General features: G+C 39.4%; 1 protein-coding gene across 4 annotated transcripts in view; it reads left to right on the top strand.

Moving 5' to 3' along the window:
• The window catches only part of enox2 (ecto-NOX disulfide-thiol exchanger 2), a 180,933-nt gene that overhangs the window by 107,984 nt on the left and 48,313 nt on the right, over nt 1-24,636 (top strand). For all 4 annotated transcript variants that reach the window (XM_035952292.2, XM_035952290.2, XM_023279067.3 and 1 more), the window contains one exon: nt 10,000-10,131. In XM_035952292.2, the coding sequence (XP_035808185.2) occupies nt 10,000-10,131 (132 nt within the window). The remainder of the gene's footprint in view (nt 1-9,999; nt 10,132-24,636) is intronic.

Here is a 24,636-nt window from a genome sequence, read left to right on the forward strand (position 1 = left end):
GAAAGAGCAAGTAAAGCTGAAACACAATTTACAATGCAAATGTAGTTTGACTTCTATATCAAAATTTTCTGAATATACATTTAATGCCCTAGAAGAACATCAGCTTTTAAAGGCATTAAGAAAATTGGAAATACAGCAAAAGAAGGGTTTAACATGCAAAACAGAATACTTCACATTATTAAAAATTTAATTGGCTGCTTTTAATCAAGCAATTTGGTTATTTCTCACACATAAATGGTAAACATTCCCTTGTCTCAGCTTCTAATTTGTTACATTTCAGTGCTTTTCTCTCTTAGGTGATTGTAAATTGATTATATTTGATAGTTTAGACTGTTTGCTGAACAGAAAAGTAAGCCTCAGGCTTAAGGAGATCACAAAAGGCACTTTTCACTATTTCTTGATGTTTTAATGAGAAAACAGTTGCAAAAACTTGTTGGTTGCAGCCCTAATTCTTTGTTTATAATTTAGCTCACACATATGCAAAATGTCTTCTTTTCTCTTGCTGCTGTTTTGTCAATATATATGCTGATAAAGTTCGCTGTGTTTCAACCAATCTCGGACCGGTCCTTGCGAAACTATCTAATAAAAGTAATAGATTCCTTTATTGAACTCTGGTCTTGTACAGTAGATGTATGTAAGATTAAACATGGCTCATCTGGTTGATGCAATTTGTTTTTAAGCACTTAACTATGTGTAATCCATAAATTGGAGGCTCAGGTCCCAAAGGATTCGATGCCGGTTTCATCGTTTCCTTTTGCACAACTCAAAATGGTCAAATTGCCTATTACGTCTCTCCTCTTTAGATTGATGTTCTGGTAATAGTCTGTTTCTTCACATCTGCACCATTAGATTGCCCACTCACAAATCAGTATTTAATGATGTGACAGCTCGGCCAGCTTGAAAAATATTTCAGCTTCATAGTCTCCACCACTGTCTCTCCCCCTCCCCCTCCAGGACAGTGGAATAGGTGCTGTACATCATTTGCACATTAAAATGAGAAACCATTTCTTCTGCTCGGTAATGAGATCTGAAGGACTTGGTGTGTTTAACGGGTGCAGCGTACATGGGAGTGAGGTACTTGGAATGAAATGCACATCACAAGCCCTGCTTACACCGTGGAAACATATTTTGCGTCATGCTTCATACAGTTTTATGCAGGGCTTCAGTGGTTCATCGTGCATGTTTAAATTAATAAGCCAGCAATAGAGTTTTATATTGTATAATGCTTCAGTAATTCATTGTGCGTGCTCTGTCCTACATGTTTGTCTCACAGACTTCTCAGCTCTGCTGCATTTTCCTCTCAGGTGTGACGGAACACAGGACAATAATCGACTTCTTTGTAATTGGGCAAATCCTCACTGCTGTCATTGTGGACAGAAGGATGTCAGCCTTCTCTGTAAATGTGTTCATTAAAGTAACTTCCTGTCTCTTCGAGCCCATCATTCGTACAGATTAGTAGCAGCTGTTTTGTTACATCATTAAGATCAATGCTACAGTCACTTTACTCTTGCATCCTGTCAGTCATGTAGTGATTCTTCTGCTTGCAGCACTGTCTTAGTTGAGGATGTTTTCAGTTTTGATCACTACATTGAAAGGTGTGGCCAGAAGCTGGGAAAAATTCCCACAGCAAACATACTAATTTGCTGCAGTTGTTGTATTTACTACAAAAATTAACAAATCTGCATATAATATTATCTCTGCAAGATGAGGTTCCCTTGCGCAGTCACTTTTCTGTTTTCTATTTTCCTCTGGGTTTCTTCACAACTAGATGTTATTTTGATCTAACACTGGGCTAGTGAACCTTCCAACCAGCAGAAAACCATTGTTAATTTGGGATACCCTTGTTCTTGAAATGCTATGCATCTCGTGGTGCAGTTATGTGTTCAAAAATGTGTGCCATTGTTATTTCCCTAATTTGTGTAGGGCAAGCGAGAAGTCAGATGGACTAGATACAGATATTGCTTTGTATTAATATAATTAGATCCATTGCAAAGACATAGCGGGCAAGGAATCGTGTTTGAAGAGAGCCACAGCCCCAAAGGCTGTTTACATGATGGCGATCACACTTGCAATTAGTGGAGGAAGCAGTAGCTAAGTAAGTTTTATTGTCTGCTATTGCTCAGCCACAATATAACCTCTGTATCAGTTGTTTTGCTGCAGATCTAGTTGTGCAGCTGTTCAAGTTGAACCCGGTCCAGTTGGTTCTGCTTTGAGGTGAAGAGTTACATCCATCAATGTCACTTCAGCACAACGCTTCAGTTATTCTGGCCAATCAAAACGGTCAGTATCAAACAACAGTATATGTGGGAGCCACAAGTCAGCTTGAAAACAGTGGAGGCCACTGTGCTTTGAGTTTGTTGTTTTTCCACTTCCAACCATGCAATCATGTTGGAGTAGAGCAGTACACTTTGCAGCTCATGCTTCATCCTCGCAATCTGACCACCATCTAAGTGAAGCATTCAAATGTTACTATTTTGGAACCCTCACCAGACAGCAAGGCAGGTAGCTGTCATTGATTTCCTCACCAGATTTACAGATATGTAGCTCTTCATAGACATACCCTGGTTTACTATAGATTCCACCATCAAACTCACATCACATTATTTACAATGCTTTGTTAGCATTGAGGTGTTGATGGTACAGCTCTGCTTGTGATCTCTCTTTTTCTCCATTTCATGCTTTTTATCTCCCATTCCTTCTTCCTCCCACCATGAGATATCAGAGTAATCTGTTCCTGTCTGTCACCTCTCTCGGCCCGATAAGGAAGGGAAGAGTCATGCTCCTGTCCACGAACGGATGTTCCTCCTTGACAACATTGACACAAACACAAGGGCCTCTGCTCCATTTGTATAAAAATAGCTCCTGATAAGCCAGTAGAAACTGAGTTTGTTTACTACAAGTAATCTGCCTATCAGGGAAGTCGTTAGTAAAACCTCTTCTTCAGTGAGATAAATGCTGATGTCTACTGTGCATCACTGCGTCTTTTTCTTTCTCTTTCATCGCCTGTTGTCATACAGGATGGTTATGACTGCAGTCCCTGATGTGCACTAGCTTGGCAGCTTTGCTTCATAGCTGAGTCTAATCACGCAATATTTTTGAAAAGGCATAACCGCAGCATTCAGCCATTTTAAACCCAGCGATGAAAGTCATTAAGGGAATTGAAATTAGGTATTTAGCAGTACTTGCTGAGCTTGTTGGAGTCATGACAGAGCAGCTGTAATTTGTTGGTTTATCATGTCAGCAGTATTATCCAGTCCTTCGGAAATTGGATGATTTGTTGGGGTGAATGAATATAAGAATGTTTTCATCATTTTTAATGTAAACGTTGTAGCAACAAGAGCAGCTTTTGTTGAACCCAGGACTCTGCTGCGATGAGTGAACTGGCTGCTGTCAAGCTCAAGCACGTCGGCTAGTCTGCAGCTCTGCTCGACACCTTGATACTGCTCTGTGCTACATGATGTAATATTGAGCACATGTCTGAACTGGACACTGATTCTCAAGAAGAATAATGATACAAACACCCCTTCCTCATGAGTTTACCGGATTGGTTCCTTCGGTTTGTTGTATATGAAACTTCAAAAGTCTGAATAATTGTTTTTTTAGACTGTCTTTACTACACTCCAGTTTCTAGGTTGAAACTGATGGCTTATTTTGCGCATGATATTTCCTCTAACATATAAATAATACCATATAGACATGATAGCAGTGCTTTTTAAAAAGTACATTTACACCGCGGGGCATCTTTACTCTTGCTGAATAGCTAGGAGTAAAACATTAAAATATAATTCCATTCTTACTCATGGGTCAGCGCACAGTCAGCTCTCACTTCACTGCTGTAGCCTAAAAAAGTAAAATGGAGAATCAGTTTTTGATTGAAAGGCAGCAGACACACAACATCGCCACACTACATGCTTAACTTGCATTTGATTGGTTGCTGTTGATTGCTCTGTGGTGAGTGATGTGGTGTGGATTGAACAAGCGGTCTGCATTCATTCATCAGTTAAAGACCGACATCTTGTCTAGATCTGTATGAGTTCATGTGCAATCTGTTCAAATGGATTTACAATGTGGAGGAGGTAAAGAAGTTTAATTGATCACATTCTGACGAGGGTCTCTGGGTCAAATTAGCAAATTAAGTAGTGATTGCATCTTCTGTAGAGAAAGTAGGATTTCGTACCCTTTGACTCACTGGATTAATAGCTGAGCCTTTATAAGCACTTGATTGGACTGTAATATTCATTGGATTTGCATCAGTCTTTTAGTGTTATTTTGGAATTGGAGTTTCACCTCTGCCGAGAATTGGGTTCAGGTTGGTTTTTCCGATCCAATTTGAGAGTCACTAATTTGATTTGACAACTGCCAGTGCCACTACTCAGTCACTAAGGCCATGGTTAACTGTTAGACACAAAGACAGCGCAGATCCACTCTGTCATTAAATTGCAATGGATTTTTTTTTTCTAACCTGAGTTTACACTGTTCTCTTGAAGGACTCAGCATCAGGCGAGGTTTTTAAAGTAGCACCGAATGTAAACAAGGCTCTGTCCCATTTTGTGCAGTAACATGCCTGAGGTCTCTCATTCAGGATAGTAATGAAATTCCATTTTTCTGTAACGGTACAAAACCATCGGTCTTGTAGTTTCAGTCATGACATTACATGGTTGGCTATTCAACAAGTAATTTATTTCATGTTTAACATTGTTTAGCTTAAATAATCTATTTGTTTAGGTGAAAATCAAATGAAATATCCCATTTATCTTTTGTCTTCTAACAATTTAGACTTCTGGGAGTAAGTAAGACAGACGGTAAGGTATTGGAAGAAAACACTTGACCATTATTATAGCAGCAAAATCTATCAAGTCTCTCAAGTCCTAAATAATTGCCACCTTAGGAGAGTGAAGTGCTCCCCTCTGCATGTGCTGTCATCTGAGCTTCTCTGTACATGTTCGTACATGTTAGTGCATGTGAGTTCCTCCCTTTGAAACTGTCCTCGGTAATCTAAGTAATGCTGTAAATTTGTACTGATTTCTCTGCCAAACTCCCCCCTCTTATTAATGGTTTTATTTATCAGAACATATCGAGGTTAATGAAAGAGAAAAAGCAGAGAGAGAATGTCCCACAGTTTTTTTTTTTTTCCTCCCCCATGAGGCCGGACTGTCTTCAGGCCTCTTATGTCATACTTATAGCTTCACTTTGTTGTCTCCGTTTCTGGTCCTAAGTGAGATGCGGTGTAGTGGAACACTCAGGGCACACTTGACTGTGCCACCACTAATCACCAGACCTCCACCAGTTTTATCATAATTAACAGATCAAAGAAGCGGATAGAAGGGCAGTCATACATTATTAAACAGAGCCTGTGTGTGTGCATGTGTGGGTCTGTGTGTGTGTTAGTCACGTAAGTAATGGGAAAAAATAGAGTGATCTTTATGAGCACATTTATCTATTTTGAGAAGCATTTCATATTTCATCAGAGATAAAGCTGTATAAAGTGTCCCCCAAAAAAAGGTTTTCTACTCTTACCTTATCTTCATACTCTTAGGTAGTTCTCAAAATAAAATTAGACTTTCTAATTTTTTGTTTGTTTTTAAAATGTATATGAGTTGGTCTTTTGACCTTCATTCAATACTCTGAAACACACAAAGATAAAAATACACATACAGGCAAACATGCAAACCTGTGTTCAGGAAAAGATTAAGGTCAAAGAGTCATCCACTCTCAGAGGGCAGTTCTGCACTCAAGGCATTTTTCTTCCTTCCATGCATAAGTATGGACACTTCACACATCCTTCCAAATGGAAAGTGCCAGACCTCTCCTCCAGTGTTTTGTCTAAGACCAAGGAGTCAGAACACAGTCACCAGCAAATATTTGGGGTTTTATTTTTTCCTTTGCTTGGAGGACATGTATTGAAACTTAATTATGCTCATCTGCCTGCCCAACCACTGTGTTCTGTGAAGGCATTATATTATGCGTGATTGTAGGTTTTTGCAGTTCGTACTTTGTGGTAATGACTATCATTAGGCCTGCACGCTTTATTCATTGCCAGTGTTTGAAGTTCAATTTGAGGTAGCTCCCATTTTCTGCTTCACTCTTCTTTCTGTCATTTTGTCTTGTGAGCATCACATCTGCGTATTATAAGCGACCTATTCTGTCTCTTTTTGTCTATGTCCCTCATCTTTTAGCTCCCTCTTGAATTTTCTCTCTAGGGGCTGTAATAAACCTGTAGTTAGCGGTTAAAACCATGTGCATTTTAGACTAAATGGCCCTCAGCGTCTCTCTGCCTGCTGTTGGGGCTTACGGCCAATGGGCCTTTAAATGACTTAATTTCCTATCTGCCTCCTGGGGGAGCTTTTAGGGAAGCTAAAAGCTGGTCACAGCCTGCCGAGAGTGAGTATCAGGAAAGCCTTGGGCTGGGCGGACCCCAGCTGATTCAAAATCACTATTGCTTTAATCGCCATGTGCAATATCCAGATGACTGAAATTTATCATGGTGATGCTGGTGTAGAGTTGCTCATCGGGTGATCTCTTCACAGCATGTCCGTTAGTATTTGCTACTTTTTAGTGTTCTTTTAAACTTATTGTGCGTGTTACACTTGGATTACCTTTGTTTTCACAGGTGTGTATAGGTATGAAGTTGAACCACACATTTTTTTTTGATGAACTTGTTAATCACGTGATCCATGTAAATCTTGAATTATGTCCGTCACAATTTTAACCAAAGTTGTTCAAAATGCAAATATATTTCATAGAATAAAAATCTAAATCAAAAGTCTGGAAATTCGTATATTTTACAAGATGAAAAAAACACTTGTAGTTTAATAGTCAAAATAGATCTAAGAATGTCTGTCATCATGTAACTTTTTACAGTCAAAAATCACATTTTGAATAAGATTAGTGTTGTATTTTTTCATTCCAGTACGTTTAATTTTGCCTATTAATTGTCCTTCCTGTGATATTGTTTTTACATGAAGTCTTTCTGGCACTCACACTGAGGGACCATGATGATGAGATCCCGTGAAAAGAGGTAAATGTGACCTCCACTGTACCTCTATTTAAATCTAGCCAAGCTTAAGCTTACTTACATTAAGCTCGGGCCTACAGAGTTCTACATTTGTATCTCTGTGTCATTGGGTCTTAGCCACACATGATTAGATTGTTCAGGTTGTATAACTAAATATGGCATTTGCATCAGCTCAAGGCAACTTGAGCCAGCAGCTGAAAATGATTTGGCTTATTTTTCTCTTATCGCCATTGATTTTTGCTTTGTCTTATCACTTGACCTTGCAGTAAACGCTGAAACTGTGGGTTTCACTTAGGTACTTTTTATTCTATGCAGACAATTGGCTTCACAACAACAAACCAAAGTGGTCTAATCCATGTTTTCAGTTAAAAATATTTATCGACATCGATTCCCCTTTTGGCAGTATTGTCCCTGACTCCTCCTTTCTGGCAAGGTGAACCTATGTGCTGTGTGTTCTATGTCTCGATGTGTGCTTGCACGTGTGTGTCCCTGTGTTGATTTTTCATTCCTCCCTGAGCTCTATATATTGATGTGATGGTGTAAGATGGCTCCTTTAGGGGGACCCAAGGTTGACTCTTGCCCTCAAGGCCACCTTGCCATACCAAAATCAAAAGCGCTTCATGATCAACATACAGAGGTGCAAATTTGAAAAGTATCATCGATCTATGGGGGAAGGACTGAATGTGTGGGATGTAGGAACATGAGACAGTGGATGGAAGGATAAGACGGATGGGTCGATGCAGGATGAACAACAGGAGCAGAATTTTAAATGATAAAATGAAAAGGGGTGACAGAAGTTGGAGGCACTAAATGAATGAATGAACTGGAGGGTGTATGACTCAGCTTCTTGTGTGCAGGTTCAGGTGATACTATAGTGGAGCTAAATGGACCTAAACTTTGAACATCTGTAAACCAAACAGTAAAATGCATGACTTTGATTGTGAACTACACAAAAATTAAGTACTCCATCCTCTAGTGAGGAGCAGAATCAAATTCTTTCATGTCTATGACCTGAGCAATGATTTCATATCAAAGGCAATGTCTTGTCATATTTCCATTTACATCAGTAAATTAGATGAAAGGACAATAGGATATACAGATTTTTACATGTAATATATCGAACAGCCCACCAGTAGGACATTTTACTGTTTTTATCTGTTACAAACTGACTTTTGCTCTAATTGCTGGACAAGCCAAGCGATATGAAGACCTCAAAGGAGATGGTTGTAGTTTAATCATTTTTAGTTTAGTTACTATGAAATTGGTGTGCACTGTGATCATTTTAAACAAATATTTTATCGTTGTTTAAGAATAGGGTTTGCATCACTTTCAGCATATTCTTAATGTGAATACAGCAAAAATGAGCTGAAAGACTCAAATATACTCAGAAATATCAATCACATGCAGTTTAGCATTTGTATATATATATGTGTGTATGTGTATGCTGCAATTACTAATTCTCAAACCAAGCTGCATCCTGTATCAACATTGTTTTTCCCAGCTCTTATTATCATTGTTTTCATTAGCTGAGCAAGAAGAAGTTGAGTTGAGGACATCACCTGTCAAACCCTGAGTATGTCTATTCATCAGCACTGCAGTGACAGTGGTTAATGTACTGTAAATTGTAATAAAGCTCCTATAAAAGCTCACCACTCCTCTCCTCTTTCATTTGAACTCCTCGAAAGTGTCCACAGTTAATAGGGTTGTGTTAGTTAACAAGCCTGTGAAGTCCTCGTCAGCAGCATTATCACAGCGACGCACAGACGCAGTCGGTTTTATCAGGCCTCTCTATGGCAGCAACAGCAGACAGCTCTGAAATTAGCAGCTCAGAGAGGGAGGCAAAGAGGCAAACGGCATTATTACACATGGCCAGCTGTGTCTGAATACCAGGAATGCCAATGTAGCGGCTGTTGTTCAGACAGACAGAGACATTGATACACACAGAGATTCACAGTGGGCTCTGCCACAGACCTTCTGAGGTGTGAAGTGTGTGCAGGGTGCAGCACTTCTCATTATTAACAGTAGTGTTGGCTTTGGCATCAGGACAGAAGAGGGCAGCTTGGCTCAGCCAGCAGTCACAGCAATTTACAGGTCTGTCAGAGAGAAAGAGGTCGACCAGAGGAGAGAATTAAAAGGCATTTAGAGCTGTGAAATAGACTGCAGACAGGGAGAATGAGAAGCTGGTTGATGCATGATGTGTTCATGTTGACATTACTGCAGGGTTTTTGTTATGGGGACCTAAATATGTTTGCTTTATTATGCAACAGTGGGCAGAAAACCATGAGTCAGGGGATGTCGGTTTGAGATAATATGTGCGTATTTGCCGTGCTAAGTTGGAGATTTTTCAAAGTTTTCCAAGGTTTAGTAGCAGACTGCCTGGCAAATGCCTGATAGCATCAGGATTTGTGCTTAGCGCCATGATAATCTTGTTTTACGCTTTATTATTTTCTTACACTGGCTTGCAAAGGAAAGCTCTGATCTTTCACTGGAATGATCCTTGTTGTGCATTTTGTGTATATATGAATGCATTCCTATTTTTTAACCTGCTCGTGCTGCTCCAAGTAAGATTCTTTATTTTTGTGATTTCTTTTTTCAGTCATACAGCACCATTTCAAGTTGACTCCGAGTACAGGTCAGTGAGACAGGAGGTGTCAAAAGGCCAGGCTGTTGAATCTCTTTGTTGCAAGCGAACAAACAGCAACATCAGAATGAATAGATTGTCAGTGACAGTGCTGCAGAAATCACTGACTGCAGGGTCACAGAGGCCTTCCCATCTCCTCTCCTTTGAGACATAAAGGAACAATTTCTAGAAAGGACGCAACTAAAAATGCCATGACAACACCACACTGTCAGAACAATCTTCTTCCTCAGTCTTTGCCATAAAATGGTTCCTCTTCTTGTGTGACTCGTGTGTCATGAGGACTTAAAGGTCACAGGAATTATACTGATTCTTCTCACTTTCCTTTCTTTGTGTCTTCCTGCAGAAGGCATCTGTAACATGACAATGGACTCCAACTCGATGACGATGCCCATGTCAGACCCCAATGCCTGGGCAACAGCCATGAACAACCTGGGGATGCCTCCCATCGGAATGACTGGACAGCCACTTATGCCAGGTACCACACTGTCCAAACTCCATCACATAGCACCCATACCGAACCCGTTTTTGAAAGTTTACTTCAGAATTCCACTGGAAAAGATACTGTACTGAAGACTTGGATATCTTAGCAACAGGCACAATGTATTTCCTAACACATTTGAATTCCATCCAGATGTTTTGAGGTAAAAAGAAGGGACTTTCTCATGTCACAGAGACCATTTTGTTGACTAAAGATACGGTATTCCTATGAGCGGTTACTCAATACCAAGTGTCTTTTCTTATTTTATATTGCAAACTGAGTTTCACATTTAGATTTACAGTATTGGTATAATTACCCAATGTCCTTTTATTTAATTTAGCAACAAAAAATGAAGTTGATGTTCTCTTCAGAGATGTAGTTTCTAGTATTTTCCCATAATAATTATTTCATTAATTTCAGCTGCAGTGTTTATTTCCTACTGGCTGTTTCTTTTTTTTATTTTTTTTTTGAGAGACATTGTAAATTGTTGATGTTATGAAAAAATCTAATCAAACTGAAAATGTATACAGAAAATGAATCAAAATTCTGATTACACGGTTTCTTGCTAGAGCATTTTAATTTTGTCATTGAGAGAATCAACAAGACGCATTGTTATTGGGCGAGGCAGGTTTTCAAAATTTGACTCTTAAGGTGGTAGGTTTGTGAATTTATGATGCTGTTGAGTGCAGATTGTCTGTAACCGTGGCTTTGAGTGATGACAAAGTGGACTGGTATGTGTGGCTGCGTTGGTCATTTATAAATAAGTATGCAGGAATAAACAGGATGAGCTGAGTCACCAAGATGGGATTCTGAGCTGGGAATCAAGTCTTAGGATGGTACACACAGACAAGCAAGCTCAGTCCGGATGAGGCAGATATGACTCAGTCCAGCTGGCATTAGTAAAAAAAAACAGCAGGTTTTTATTTTCAACCTGTAGGAAATGTAAATTTTACAAGAGCTGTGAAAACAACTGCACGTCTCTGTGTAGTTATGCAGACTCATGATCACTACTTTCGTCTTCCACTTTCTGTATTTTCTTTCTCTTGGGTGGCAATAATGTATTGATAAAATGCAGATTCACGTTTCGGTTTAGCATCGGTAAATAACACTCTCGTACTTTGTGTTCAGGGCGTGACATTGACAGCCTTAAACTCTACTTGGGCCTAATGAGTTGCTTTGAAAGCTGAATCTGAACCACCATTTATCCATCGGCTATTATCATTTTATCCTATAGAAGGTTGCAGGGGCTGGAGCCAAACCCAGATGAAATTGGGCAAGAATACATCATCATGGAGATGAAAACAAAGAGACTGACGCCCTTGTACACTCACTCTCACACCTAGCGAAGGTTTAGAATCACTACTTAACCCTCCATGCATGTCTTTGTACTGTGGGAAGAAGCCAGAGGAAAACCCACAGACACAAGGGGGAACGTGGAAAGTCCACACAGAAAAGCACCATCTGTCAAGCAGATCTGAATCCTCTTGCTGTAAGGCGACAGCACTACCTGCTGCACCACCGTGCCGCTAAATATTACCCACTTACACTCAGTTGACAACTACAAAAATATTAAAATCAAGTTATTTTTCTAAGCATTATTAAGGATTTTACAACAAACCAAATCAGCTCTGTCAAACAAAAATGTGTTTTCCTAATTTCTGCCTTTCTTCTAATCTGACATGAATACGTGGTTTGCTCACTAGAGACATATTTCCTCTATGTATGTTGGACGATCGTTGCTCAGCACCTTGCTGTGCAAAAAACAACTGTTTATCAGTTTAGAACTGCTAAATTATGGGTTTTAAATCAATGAAATTTAATTTATTTTGTTGCTTATCCTGTGTTCTTACAACCTCAAAGAACATTTTGTGTGCTCAAGGTTGAGCTTTTGTATTCTGATGAAGCACTAAAATACCCAGCCTTACCCATTGCTCTGCTATCTATAACATTAGGTTCAGCAGCACCCTCCCACTCTCCATCTCTGAAGAGTTATTTCGCCATGTCTTTTCTCTCTCCCCAGTAGAAAGCCTTTCCCTAAAGCCTTTTATAAATCACTTCCCACTTCTTAGCTGAAATGCACTTTCATATTTGAAATATGCCAGGCTTGTGTGTGTATGTGTGTAAATGCATAGGAGTGTGTGCGTGTGTGCGTGTGTGCGTGTGTGTGCGTGTGTGCGTGTGTGCGTGTGTGCGTGTGTGTGTGTGTGTGTGTATATGCACTTGGAAACAAACACTCGTCCAAATGCACTCCTTGAGAAATATTAAGAGACTCACGCACACACACATACATAGACACAGGCATGGCATATTTCAAATATAGTAAATAAAAGCTTTTCCACTGAGGAAAGACAGATAACATAAGTGGCTCCAAAATGTTTCATAAAGGTGAACAGCACAAAAATTGAACCTAATGTAACAGGGTTTTCAGACCTATCTGACCCTTCATGACAACATCCGTATCTGTGGATGAGATGGTTAACTGTTTTTTTTTCCCCTTGGTTTGATTTCTTTTCAGACATTAATCCTAAGTGTAACTGAGTAGAAACATTCACTCTCCTTTCTTTGTGTCTGGGGCAAGACCGAGAAAATAAACACAGAAGGAGGTCCTTAAAAACATCAAAAGGGCAATGTATTTCATTACTCATCCAGGTCAGACCTTGATTTACTTCCCAGCTAGCTGTTGGCAACTGATTTTGCTCAACCGCATCCAAGAATGCAAAGCAAACCCGTCTCTGGGAGCTGCTCAGCTCGAATCGGCAGAGTATAGCTTGTGGGTCAGGCTGAGGTTGGATCCAGATTGAGGTCGCTTCCTCTACAGGGTCTTGGTGTGGCTGTTTTTGATCAGCATTAGAGTATATTTAAAGGGTTCAGATTTGCCTAAGCAAATTGGACCAAGGGGGGATAAAGAACCAAACTTCAGTTCGACCAGACTAAACAACCCAAGGCTGAAAACATCCTTCGAGGTAAAGACGGAGACTGGCAGGCTGGACATCAATGCGTCTTTTCAGAAGTCTGTATTTCAGATGAAGTGTGTGTGAGAAAGGCGTACGACCTCCTACAGTGATTCCCCTTTTGATCTTCATTTGCAGCAGTTGAAGACCTTTTGATAGCAGACATTTTGACTTCATAGCAGGAAAAACACCAGAGAAACTAAAAACCCTAATGATGGTCATGATCCAGCATGCACAATATGACGTCTGTGAAACTGGCTCAACATAAATGGAGTATTAGCAATGCTATTAACTGCACCTGTGTTTGGCAAACCAAAATATCAGCTGTGAGGAAGGTCAGTTAAACTGCCCCTACACTTACCCGGACCCTCTCACAGGGTCTCACAGTCATACTTCCAACCAGGTGCATCAGCCAGTTGGTTTTGGTCTGTGTTCTTGTAATGAAAGGAAAAACTGATTAAAATTCTTTGGTTTGTGTGTAAAAGAATAGCTCAAAAACCATACACGCCTACACAGATGTTCCACTTTCTGTCTCGTGAGACCTCAGCCCATGCCTCAGTCATCGTCATATGGATGGTAGGGATGTGACTGAAAGGAACCAAGTCGATTTACTTCTGTAAAGTTTTTTTCATGTATTTATACTTTACACGTGTGATTCCCAGAGCTTTTAAGTGTCAACAAGAGTGCACATCACATGCTACAAGCAGTTTGCTTTGTTCCTTCGTCTTTCCTTCCCCCTTACAACTGCGTCAGCCATTTAGACGCACTTTAGAAGACATTCTATCCATCTACTCCTTATAGAGCCCAGGTCATACACTCTAACCCTCCCTCACTCGCCATACTTGGTCTTTCTGAAATGCTCATCATGTCTGAAACATATATACCATAAGGCATCGAAGTGTACAAATACACTAGCACATGGAACAGTATATCAATAATGTAAAAAAGCACACATTTTAAACCAAAAGTGATGTTTTCTTCCCCAGATGAACAGTAAAAATACTTCTAATATGTAAATTTCTATCTACACTTCAGAAGAATTTTACATCTATTACTTATAGGTCTATATTTTCCACCCATGCATTTTTCACTTCACTTAAGTACAAAAAAATCCTCACTTGCTGAACCTCAGGAGAAACATCTAAGTGGGAAGAAATCCACTTAACCACCACTTTCTCGCTTGACTCTTTTTTTTTTTTTTTTTTTACAGTTTTTAACAATTTATGAGGACAAAATAGCTAAAGATTGTTCACTATATGTGTTGATTAGACTTTCTAAACCTGTATGTCTCTGCCTTTGCTTTTTCATGGTTTCTAAAGTCAGCCGAGTTTCCTCACAAGCTCTTTCATGAAATCTCTGAACACAAAGCACTAGGCACATGCACACATCCACATAATGTCACAAAGTCTTATGCCCTCATGCAGCGCTTGTTGCCAGAGCACCTTTGCCTTTCAAGTAATCCAGGTGGATTAGTTATTGATTCCCCATCATGACTGTAGATCATCTTTTTCTCCTTTTTGTTTCACCTCTAAACAGCAGGGGAGGATTCACTGTCACTCTCTCTGCCCTTTACTGTTTGATTTTTTTTTTTCCTGCGTTTGTGCATGTTTACACTTGATATGTTTCCTGCATGCAGATTTCAGTTTTAGGCTCATTCTTTAAAAGAGACCGCCCGTGCTCTCGTACTTTCATTACACATTAGAGTGTGCCTCTGTTTCATCCACTGTGAGACTGGAATGTAATTCTTCACTGCAGAGTCTTTGTTGCCTCCAGCCACATGGATTTATCCAGACAGACAGCTGGATAAACAGACCACTATAGGCAGAGCCTCCAACACTCTGCAGCGTTACAAAGCCTGGTGCACATCTGCAATGATGACAGTTTTGTTTCTATAGATGGACTGGGCAGTGGTTATGTACAAAATTTCTATTATGTCTTTGTGTTAGAGAAATGCTTGGATAGAGGGCTATATTGGAGTCAAGCCACAGTCAAGGTTGTACATACTGTACAAGAAATGGTATTTGTGGTACAAGCGATTTGTGTAGTCTGTGTCCACCTAGAGGTTGCTTGAAGCCTTTGCTTTTGATATTCTTGTGTTTGCAGTTTACTATTGTAATTCAGTGTCCCTATAATATGATTTTACTGTTTATGTGTATGTCCTGCAAGAGGGATCCCTTCTCTTTTTTTCTTTTAAGGCGTTCTTGCGGAGTTGATGTTCATCCAAGTCAAGGGTGTAAACAAGGATTCAGACCGAAACCAGCCCTGTGTACAAACAACATACAGAGCTGCGTTGTTAAAAATTCATTGTTTACGTTGCCAGCAAGGCAATGAAATGGGATCTAGGAAGTCCAGTTGAAGTAACCGATTGCCACATTTAAAGGTTTATCAGTTGCCAAAACACTGCACAACAGTTTGTAATGCTGAGACAGAACTTGACAATTGGAGAGTGTTTATGGTGGCAACTGCAAATGGCCAGTGTAGTACTTTGGCAGATGAACTCAAATTGCATTGCCACCAACTTGAGAGTGGTTCAACTTTTTTGCCAGATATGGAACACACATATTGCTTGAGCCCCCTCTACATTAGTGGATTGGCTTCTTTTTTGGCTTATGTAAATCTGAATTGACTTGTATAGCCTGGTATCAGCAACAGTATCTGACCCAGAAGAATAAGACACATTCGTCTCACAAGAACAGAGCAGATATAAAAGGAAGAAAACAAAGGGGAGAAATTCACACAGGGACCTACCCGCGACCAGACGGACGCAGGTGCAGTAGATGAAATAGGAGGGGAAAATAGCAGTAACCAAACACAAATGTGATCTAACAGTTAGTGTTGTAATTCATAACAGAACCAATACAGGTGTAACAAGTCCAGTAAAATAAGCCTTTAGGATTGCATCCACTCTGTTATTCACATTGGTACCTAGCAGATAGGGTAGGTTTTTAAGGGAAAGGCTCAGTGTAGCAGGGTAGAGTAGGACTAGCTCTTCCCAGCGGCTCAGGAGAGCACAACACAGTCCTGGAAGCAAATAAGACCCCAATCATCTGAGGGACAGAGGCATAGAGGCAACCTGCAGCTCAACAGGGAAGTAACCTTTAGTACAGATGGCAAGCTATTGATCAGTAAGCCAGACTTCAGGACACTTAAATGTAAGGAGTCTGACCCCACATGTGACAGGGAAGGTGGGGACCATCGGATATCTGGAGTAAATATTGATCGTGCACTCTGCTCTCATAATAGCTGCAGCTGCAGTCGGAGTTTCTGCTTCTGAACTTGAACTGTGTGCAGTCAGTTTAAAACATTGAACCACTGGTGGAAATAGAAGTTGTTTAGATTTCAAAAATGTAAATAGTAAAGTGAACCTTGTTTGTTCAGTTCAAGAATTCAAAAGATGAAGACTGAGTTTCTCTTGGGAAATTTTGAAAGTGATGGAATGTGACGGCAGGATTTTTTTCTCTGGCCAGCCAGGGTTATAGTGAATGATCCATGTTTCTCAAAGACTGTCATATTTTAGGTGAGGATTTTTTTATAGCCAAAAAATGCTTGATGGGAACTCTTGGTTGCAATTAGATTCAGTGACTTTCCGGTGATTACGAAAACGGCATTATTACCTGATGATCACGCAATGAGCAGCACATGGCTGAAGTATAGCAGGCCCAAAGCCTGCTATACTTCACTAACCCTTAGTACCAGCAGGAATCAACATCTGGTTTCAACATCTTTGACATCTGACAGAGTAAATCCTCCGCCAGCACCAGTCACCATTATTTCCCCATCCTTGATCAGTGTTCTCCAGCACATCCACACTGTAAGCAGAACCAGATGTACGACTATAGAGTTCCTCCTCCTTTACTCTCAAAACACAGACCTCCCAAGATGGTTTTTATTATCTAAGACGGTACATGTTGTATCGCTGTTCTGATAGATTCCTGACCATTTTGCTTTCTGACACCTTAAAATTTATACATACACATAAAAATGCATTTCAGAAATTCTCAGTTTTTGTAACAAATCAGGTAGCTGCATCTGCATGATAATATTTCACCAAATACCTTTATTTGGCTGTTATAAAGAAATCAAAGTAATACGCATCAGGCTGTGGTCAACAGCAATATGGCTGCACTTACAAAAATCATTACAGTCATACAATCATTACAGAACAGTCATAGTTCAACAAATGTGCACTTTTTGTACACTCCATCCAGACAGAAATGACTCACCACAGACTACCTACAGAATAATGGCAGAAAAAAAAAAAAAAAAAAAAAAAAAAAAAAAAAGAATAATGGCAGAGGCATATTAAGGCTTAAGGCTTTTCTACAGTATTAGTGCAGCCATGACTTGTGAGATCAACCTACGTGAATTTTCTTTAGCGTTTTTTTCCACAGTGAAAAAGCAGCATTTAGATAAGTCAGGTAAAAAAAAATAATAATAATTTTTTAAAAAAGCGAAAACAGGAAAATGGTTTTTATTACCTCTTTATTCAGACACTCAGATTTACCCAGGCCTAACACCCAAATTGGTCTACAGAACATTAAGCTCCTTGAACAATATGCCAGCTTTCAGTGAGGTGTGGTGAAGCCTCACGTTAGCGAGCAATAATGGCTTGTCTTCTACTGCTGCCTGACTTTCTCATTTCTATGTTTGTCAAACCTTGAAAGTTAAGTCTATTTCACCAAACCAATAACTGCACAGCTGCCCAATACTCCCCAGCACCTCAGACATGTGTAAAAGGCTTCTGTAGTAATAATAGATGTCTGTTTTTGCAGGACTGATGGCTTTGATTAGCCAGTTTCGCTTTCTCACATTTTCAGTCTGGACAAAAGGAAACTGTGTAGAACTAAGGGAAAAAAATGCAGCCTGGCCACACGTTCACGCACTACACCATAAGGAAAGCATTTAGATTTTTACACACGTTTTTGCAAGTTTACCACAATTAATTTAGGTCCACATACTTTTGTATGGATGCACACAGAAGCGCAAACTCAGGGGAATAGATAAGCAGACTCCAGGGACTGTTTCCTGAATAAACAAGCGTTTCTTTGTCTGCTGCATCCCACTCGTCCTCATCCCTTCCCCACAGCTGCCACAAACCCCTGCACCACTGTACCCACTGTGGAATATTTGAAAACTTGGTGCCATCCTTATTAAGCATTCATTTAAACAGTGCTCCTCATGTGATTTGATGATATGAATCAGGGGCTTCTCGCTCTCACACATTAGCTCACCTGGATTAGCATCAGGATCTGCATTAGCTGACAGTCATTCCTTTGCCGTAAGCGGTTTTCAATCCTTGGACTGAAAGCCATGTTCCTTTCTGCTGACTGCTCAGGAGCTGCACTGGAAAGATGCTAGAGGTTTTTGGCTGCATGTAGGCGGACAGAGAGGAGAGGCGAGGACGTCCTTACCTTGGATGTACAGTACGTCTGGAAAAAAATAGAGCCAGTATTTATAGGGCTACAGAAATTGGACTTTTCTGACCATTCTTGGCCATTTACAGCATACATATGGGCCTGTTATAGGCCAGATATTGTGAAAAGCTAGATTTGTGATGGAGATTTGAGTATGGAAGTGTCAGATAAAGGCGATGGATTTACGAAGACCAAGATAAGGCAGCTGATTCTTATTTCGATGTAAAGAAATAGGGAGATGGAATAACTTTTATAATCAGGAGGGAGTTTTTCCCTCTTTCTGCTGCAAGTTGCCGAGGCCAGAAAAATGTTGCTGTAAAGAAATTAAGTTGGAGATGTTCATGTGAAAATGCAAAGCGGGTGACTCTTGGCAGATATCGAGAGAGGCAGCCACTGGTAGGGTTCCAGGTGGCATGGCTAGCTCGCCTCATTAGAGAATATTATCCAGCATGCCTCACAGCAACCGCCTATGTCTCCCCCTCCATCCAACCCCTCACCCACTGCTGACTGCTAGAAGGGACGTTTACCCTGGAAATCAGAGGGGAGAAAAGAGGGGGAGGGCGAGAGGAAGATGACATGAATAGCCAGGAGCTTCATACAATCAAATGTCAGTTTTTCTTTTCTTTCCGTCTGCACTTCCTGATTGACGGGCAGACTCAAAATGTGATTACTTTGAACAAACCTCCAGGAAATGGATTGTTTAACAACAAAAGGACGTGATGGAGAAGAACACAATATCAAAGGAAGAAGAATCTTTGTTATATCCCTCGATGCCAACTTTGTGTATGTGTATGCACTCATGCATGTTGCTGTACAAGGAGGAGGTGTTAGCAGGGGGATGTTTGTGGATTTCAGTTTTCCAACATGAGAGGGAATAGGGACTAAAGCTCATAGACAAGCGCAGTAAAAAGGATCAGACAGATGTGCGGCCATGTGTGGGTGGACCCAGCCCCAGGTTTCTTTTGTTTTTCTTCTTCAAGAGGACCCCTGTGCTCTCTAAATCTCTCTGTGGGGTTTCTGCTGAGTAAAACAGACCTATCCTGTCTCTCTCTCGATGAGTGCACCACATACCAGCTAGTGCTACATGGTGTATCTGAGCTGAACTGGCATCACTTTAAACGATGTTGTTATTTTCAAAGAGACTCTATTAAAGCAATTTGCAATTAAGTATTATTTAAGGCCATGTTTGCCTTATTACCCTTTAATAGAAAAAATGTATAATTCTGAAAATACATTTTTCTGAGATACTGAAGACTAGGCAATTACTTCCAAATTCCCAAAATGCTCTCAAGCTATTAGTGTGATTAGTTATTTTCATACAAACAATTAGACATATTAGTATAAATTCAGCTTTTGACATGCTCAACTATACAGTCCTAAACCCCAACATATTCAATTTTATAAAACCCACTAAATTTTCACATACGAGGAGATAGAATTTCTGCTTCAAAAGCTATTTGAATGTGTAATTAACTGATTAATAATTGTTGCTGATTAATATTCTATTAATCGACTGATTAAGTCATAGACTATAATCATTGCAGCTCTTTCGCTCTTTCCCATTTGTACTATTGTTGAATCATGAATCTTGCTCTCTTGTTCTCTAATCAGTCCCAGGCCGGTCTCTAAATTACTATTCATCAAGTTTACTGGCTGAATAAATTAAACATAAACAACTTTTAGAACAGTGTCCAATCATGTTCTCATTTTGTGCTACTGTTTAGTTTTTTTAAAACTCATCATTAAATATAAGTTCAGTGTTGGTTCACTCACAGTGCTTCAAGGTATTCAAGGCAGAATGTCTTTTCATATATTAAAACTACATTATTATCATTGTGAAAGTGTTTTTGAGTGCACCATTGTTCGTGTCTGAATTCACAGCCTTCACCCCAGTGACATACATAAAGAATGCCTTGTTCTAATCTGTCCCTGTTTCTTAGACACACTGCATTACATACTGTAAGAGAAGAGGTATTCAGCCTATTTACTGTAGAAATGCCACATCATACAAGTGCAATGAATAAAGAACTAAATGTATTCAAAGTAATACAAGTAAAAGTACTTGGTTTGACTCCCATATATTATGCAACTATATCTATATATTCTATGTTCTCTGTTTTCTTTGTTTGGAGTTGCACTGTTGTTTATTCTGTAAATATCCATCATATTCTTAAAGTTCAACACACGTTTCGTATATAAAACTTAATTTGGAGAAAACAGGTCCGCAAATAGCAATGATTAAGATTAGCAATTACTCCGCAGTATATTTTTTGAATATCTAATTTCTTTGTCTAGAAATTTCTTAACTTTGGGGGGACTAGAGTCCTTTCAGTGTCACATTTCCCTAAAAATTCACATCAAATTGTTGAACTGACCATTTAACCCCTAAAAATAATATTAAGGCATTTCAATAGTTTACTACTACAAATGCAGCTTGCATAATAGAGCCAGATTAACCCATTAAGTTCTAAAAAAAATAATAAATACATACCTAAGCTCAGTTAGTAACAACATCCCAACTCTAAGGCCAACATGAACTCAGTGACCTCTATTGATAATCAGCACTTTGATATATAAAATATATGTATTACGTCTGCTTGTTCCCATCACCAGACCAGAGTAAGATTTGAAAAACTCAAGGAAAAATAGACATTTTTACTTCCACCTAATCAAAATGCATTAAGTTATGAGTAAATAACAATGAAATAATAATGAGTCAGTAGCCACTGATAGCACTGAACCTGACCCTATTGAATGTGATGCAGCAGTAATGAAGCACACAGAGTGCTGTACTTTAGTCATAGTAGTACTAAGCAGCCTCTTCACAGATTGTGCCACACTTTGCAACCTTGGAAAAATGACACCTGCTGCATTTTTAGAGTAGATGCAGCTTGGTCCATGAGGAATTGGATAAATACAAAATGTTTGCTATCTTCTAAGTCTAGGAAATGCTACTTTTGGTAACCATAGCTGTACTTTGGTGTGAAGTACAATGTTTCTGTGCCACTAAACATTTCCATGAGGCATTTTGATTTGTTCATGTGTGAGATTTTTTTTAAAAAAAAGTGATTTTAGTACCTCTGTGCCACACTCACCCACTTACACCTTTAGCATTACAACTGGTTGTGAGTGAATGGAGCTGCCTGACTGTTGTCCTTTCATACTTGTGAAAATGTAGCCCAGAGCTTAGCAGCAGCTGCTGCTTATTAATTCTATTCTGCGCATGATCGGTTCTAAATGTAATTTTAGATTTTAAAATCGTATTGATCTCCTGTAATGCTGCTGTTGGACCAGGGCCTGGCTTTATTTAAGGTTTATACACTGTGATGGTTTACTCTGCTGAGAGAAAATAGTCAGTAGGCACAAGAAATGACCCGCGTCAAGTGAAACCAGGATATTGCCATGACATTGAAATCACTTTACTGACAAGAGCAATATAGTCATTTTACCCATTCCCAAAACAATATTAGGTTGGTTTAAGTTCTATCTGTGCTGAATATCTACTGAGGAGGGCAGGTTAGGATCAGTGATTATAATGTAGACAGAAAACCTGCATAATCATTGCACTATAACCAGACTCTCAGCACAGTGGATCACTAATGCCATGGAGCCAAAATTTGCATTTGCACCAAACATTCTCTCTCAGACACCTTTGGATGTTACAGTGAAACTCTGCCTTTACAGTCTGACCCTGGAGGACGAAGTCACGGTGCACAACTTCGTGAATGTTGAAGAAAACCACGAGCGTGATCCTCGTACGCTCCTGACCTGATGCAAATTGTCCCAGTCTTGGAAAATGCTGGCTCTTTTACTCTAAAAACTGTTGTTTCTGCTCTTCGTGGTAGATATAAACCCACCTCTTGTTACTAGCGACATTGACAAAGAATATTTATTTGATTTTTTCTCTTCCAGTTTGTGCTACATCAAAAAATCTCAAGTGTGCGCCTATCAGTGTTCTCAAAAATGAGTCTGACAAAGGTCTAATTACAAGTTCCTAAATTTGAATATATACATTTTTTTCCTACTGTCTAGCAATAAACTTAATATCTTTGGGTTGTGGCCAAAACAAGGCATTTGAAGACATCATATAAACAACTAATCGATTAAGTGAGAAAGTAATCGGCAGATTCACCAACAATGAATGGAACGAAACGGCATCGATGAACAATAAAATAGCCTCAGTTTGTTCCCCAACTTAGAAAAGTGTAGTTGTCTGTGGTTAACCTATCAGGCCTGATACTTGACTCATATTTGACACAGGCAGCAATAGTAACCAGAGGAGACAAAGCAATAAAAGTGGCAGGCTGCATGAGATCAAATGTGAACCATCAAACTGGGAAATGTAAATCTGGAACACAACCAACATTTTTTGCAGAAAACTAAATGTTCATCTGTGTCCACTTACAGCATACATTATTATGAGTAGCAGTGAAGAAGGAAGGAAATAATAACATGTTAGAGATGAAACATGTCCTCAAGCTATATTGTTCAAAATGGATATGAGAGGACTCTGGTGTAGCTGGAAATCCTTAAGAAGAAGCAAATAATCTCCTTTGCTTCAGGTCTCAGGCTTTTAATGGTGGAGGATAAATATATAGACACACTCGCGCTGACAGTCACTCCAGCAGGGACATGAGCGGCTCTGCAGTGAAATTGCACCCTGGTGTAACCGGATCGTTTTCTCCATGTGAGCTGGAATCTGTTTTGCTTTGCATCAATATACAATATATGAACTCATAAGTATGTATACTCGTTTTACCATTGGAACAGTGGAGCACTGCTTTGTCAGAAAACAGTGTTACTTCCACAAGCATCATTTCCAAGATATTTTTTACAATATTTTCTTCAAGCAATTTCCCACAAGACGGAATTTGGCTTAGGTGCATTCTTTGTTTTGTTTTCTGTTTGGCATTCAGGCTAGCCGTCACCCTCTCACACTTCATCCACCATTACTTATCTTCCCTCTTGTGCTCCATCTTCTTTTTCTTCACCTTAGCATACAAAAGAACTCATCAGTCGCCTGGCAGTTTCTGTCCTTATCACCAGTTTCCTCTCAGTCTGACACCAGGTTAGAGACTGATGGTGAGGTCATCAGTCGACATGTAGTTTCCATCTATTTTTTCTTTATGTAACTCGCTTTGCTCCATTTTCTTTTTGGGACTGTCTTTTCTCTCTCTGGCCTCTATTTCTCTTCCCTCATTTTTGTCCTTCAGCCGGTTTTATCAGTCTAGCATATTTATTACACCCTCTCCTGCTCCAGGGACACATTCCAACTCTTCAATAATGTGCATATTTCTTTATTCTCCCTCACTTAGTGTCATTTAATTCATCCATTTCCTCTCTTACACTGGATTTAGAGGGAATGACTTTTGGGGAAATGTTTCTGTATCCATCTACTTTAAGTAAAAGCTGTATACTGAAGAACAGAAAGTATTGTCTTTTCTTTGCTGAATTTATTGCTATTGAAGATCAACAAGGAAATCTTATCACGTTTGCTGCTTTTGTTCTTAGAGTCCAATAGATACTGAGTTTTTGGGGCCTAGACCAGTTTTAAGAGAGTAAACCATAATTGTTCTGGTTGTTTTCTGTTGTTGGGCATTATCACAATGAACTAAAAATATGAGCACTGAAGTACAGGCAGATAAACCTAAGCTAACCTAATCTATCTATTTATCTATCTACTGTCAAGGAAATAGGAAACAACCTTAAGAATCCCAATTTGAAAAATAAACCCCTGTCTCAGTGCTACAATAAAGGCAGACTGAAACACCTACTTCTATTAAGTCGGCAGGTTTTGTTTACTGATTTACTTATTTACTGACCTAGTCAAAATAATGATAACTGAATGTCAATTCCCAGAGCTCTCTCTGTTGAGTAAATGCCTGTCTGAGTTTCATTCTTCTTTGTTTTCCTTCCCTCTCCCTTGTACGTGTCATAAATCGAGGCTTAATTTTCCTGGGAGATTTTGGTGTCACTATGCAATATCCAATACATTGTGCAAACAACAGTTATGCCATTTTTCCTTCACTGTATACATAGGTGTACAAGTATGGATTGATCTAAACACTCTTCCAATAAGAGGTTGAAGATAGCAGATTATTTTTACTGAAGAATTTGTAAGACTTTATGTATAAAAT

This window comes from Amphiprion ocellaris, chromosome 13 (genome assembly GCF_022539595.1).
Source record: "Amphiprion ocellaris isolate individual 3 ecotype Okinawa chromosome 13, ASM2253959v1, whole genome shotgun sequence".
Taxonomy (NCBI): Eukaryota; Metazoa; Chordata; class Actinopteri; family Pomacentridae; genus Amphiprion; species Amphiprion ocellaris.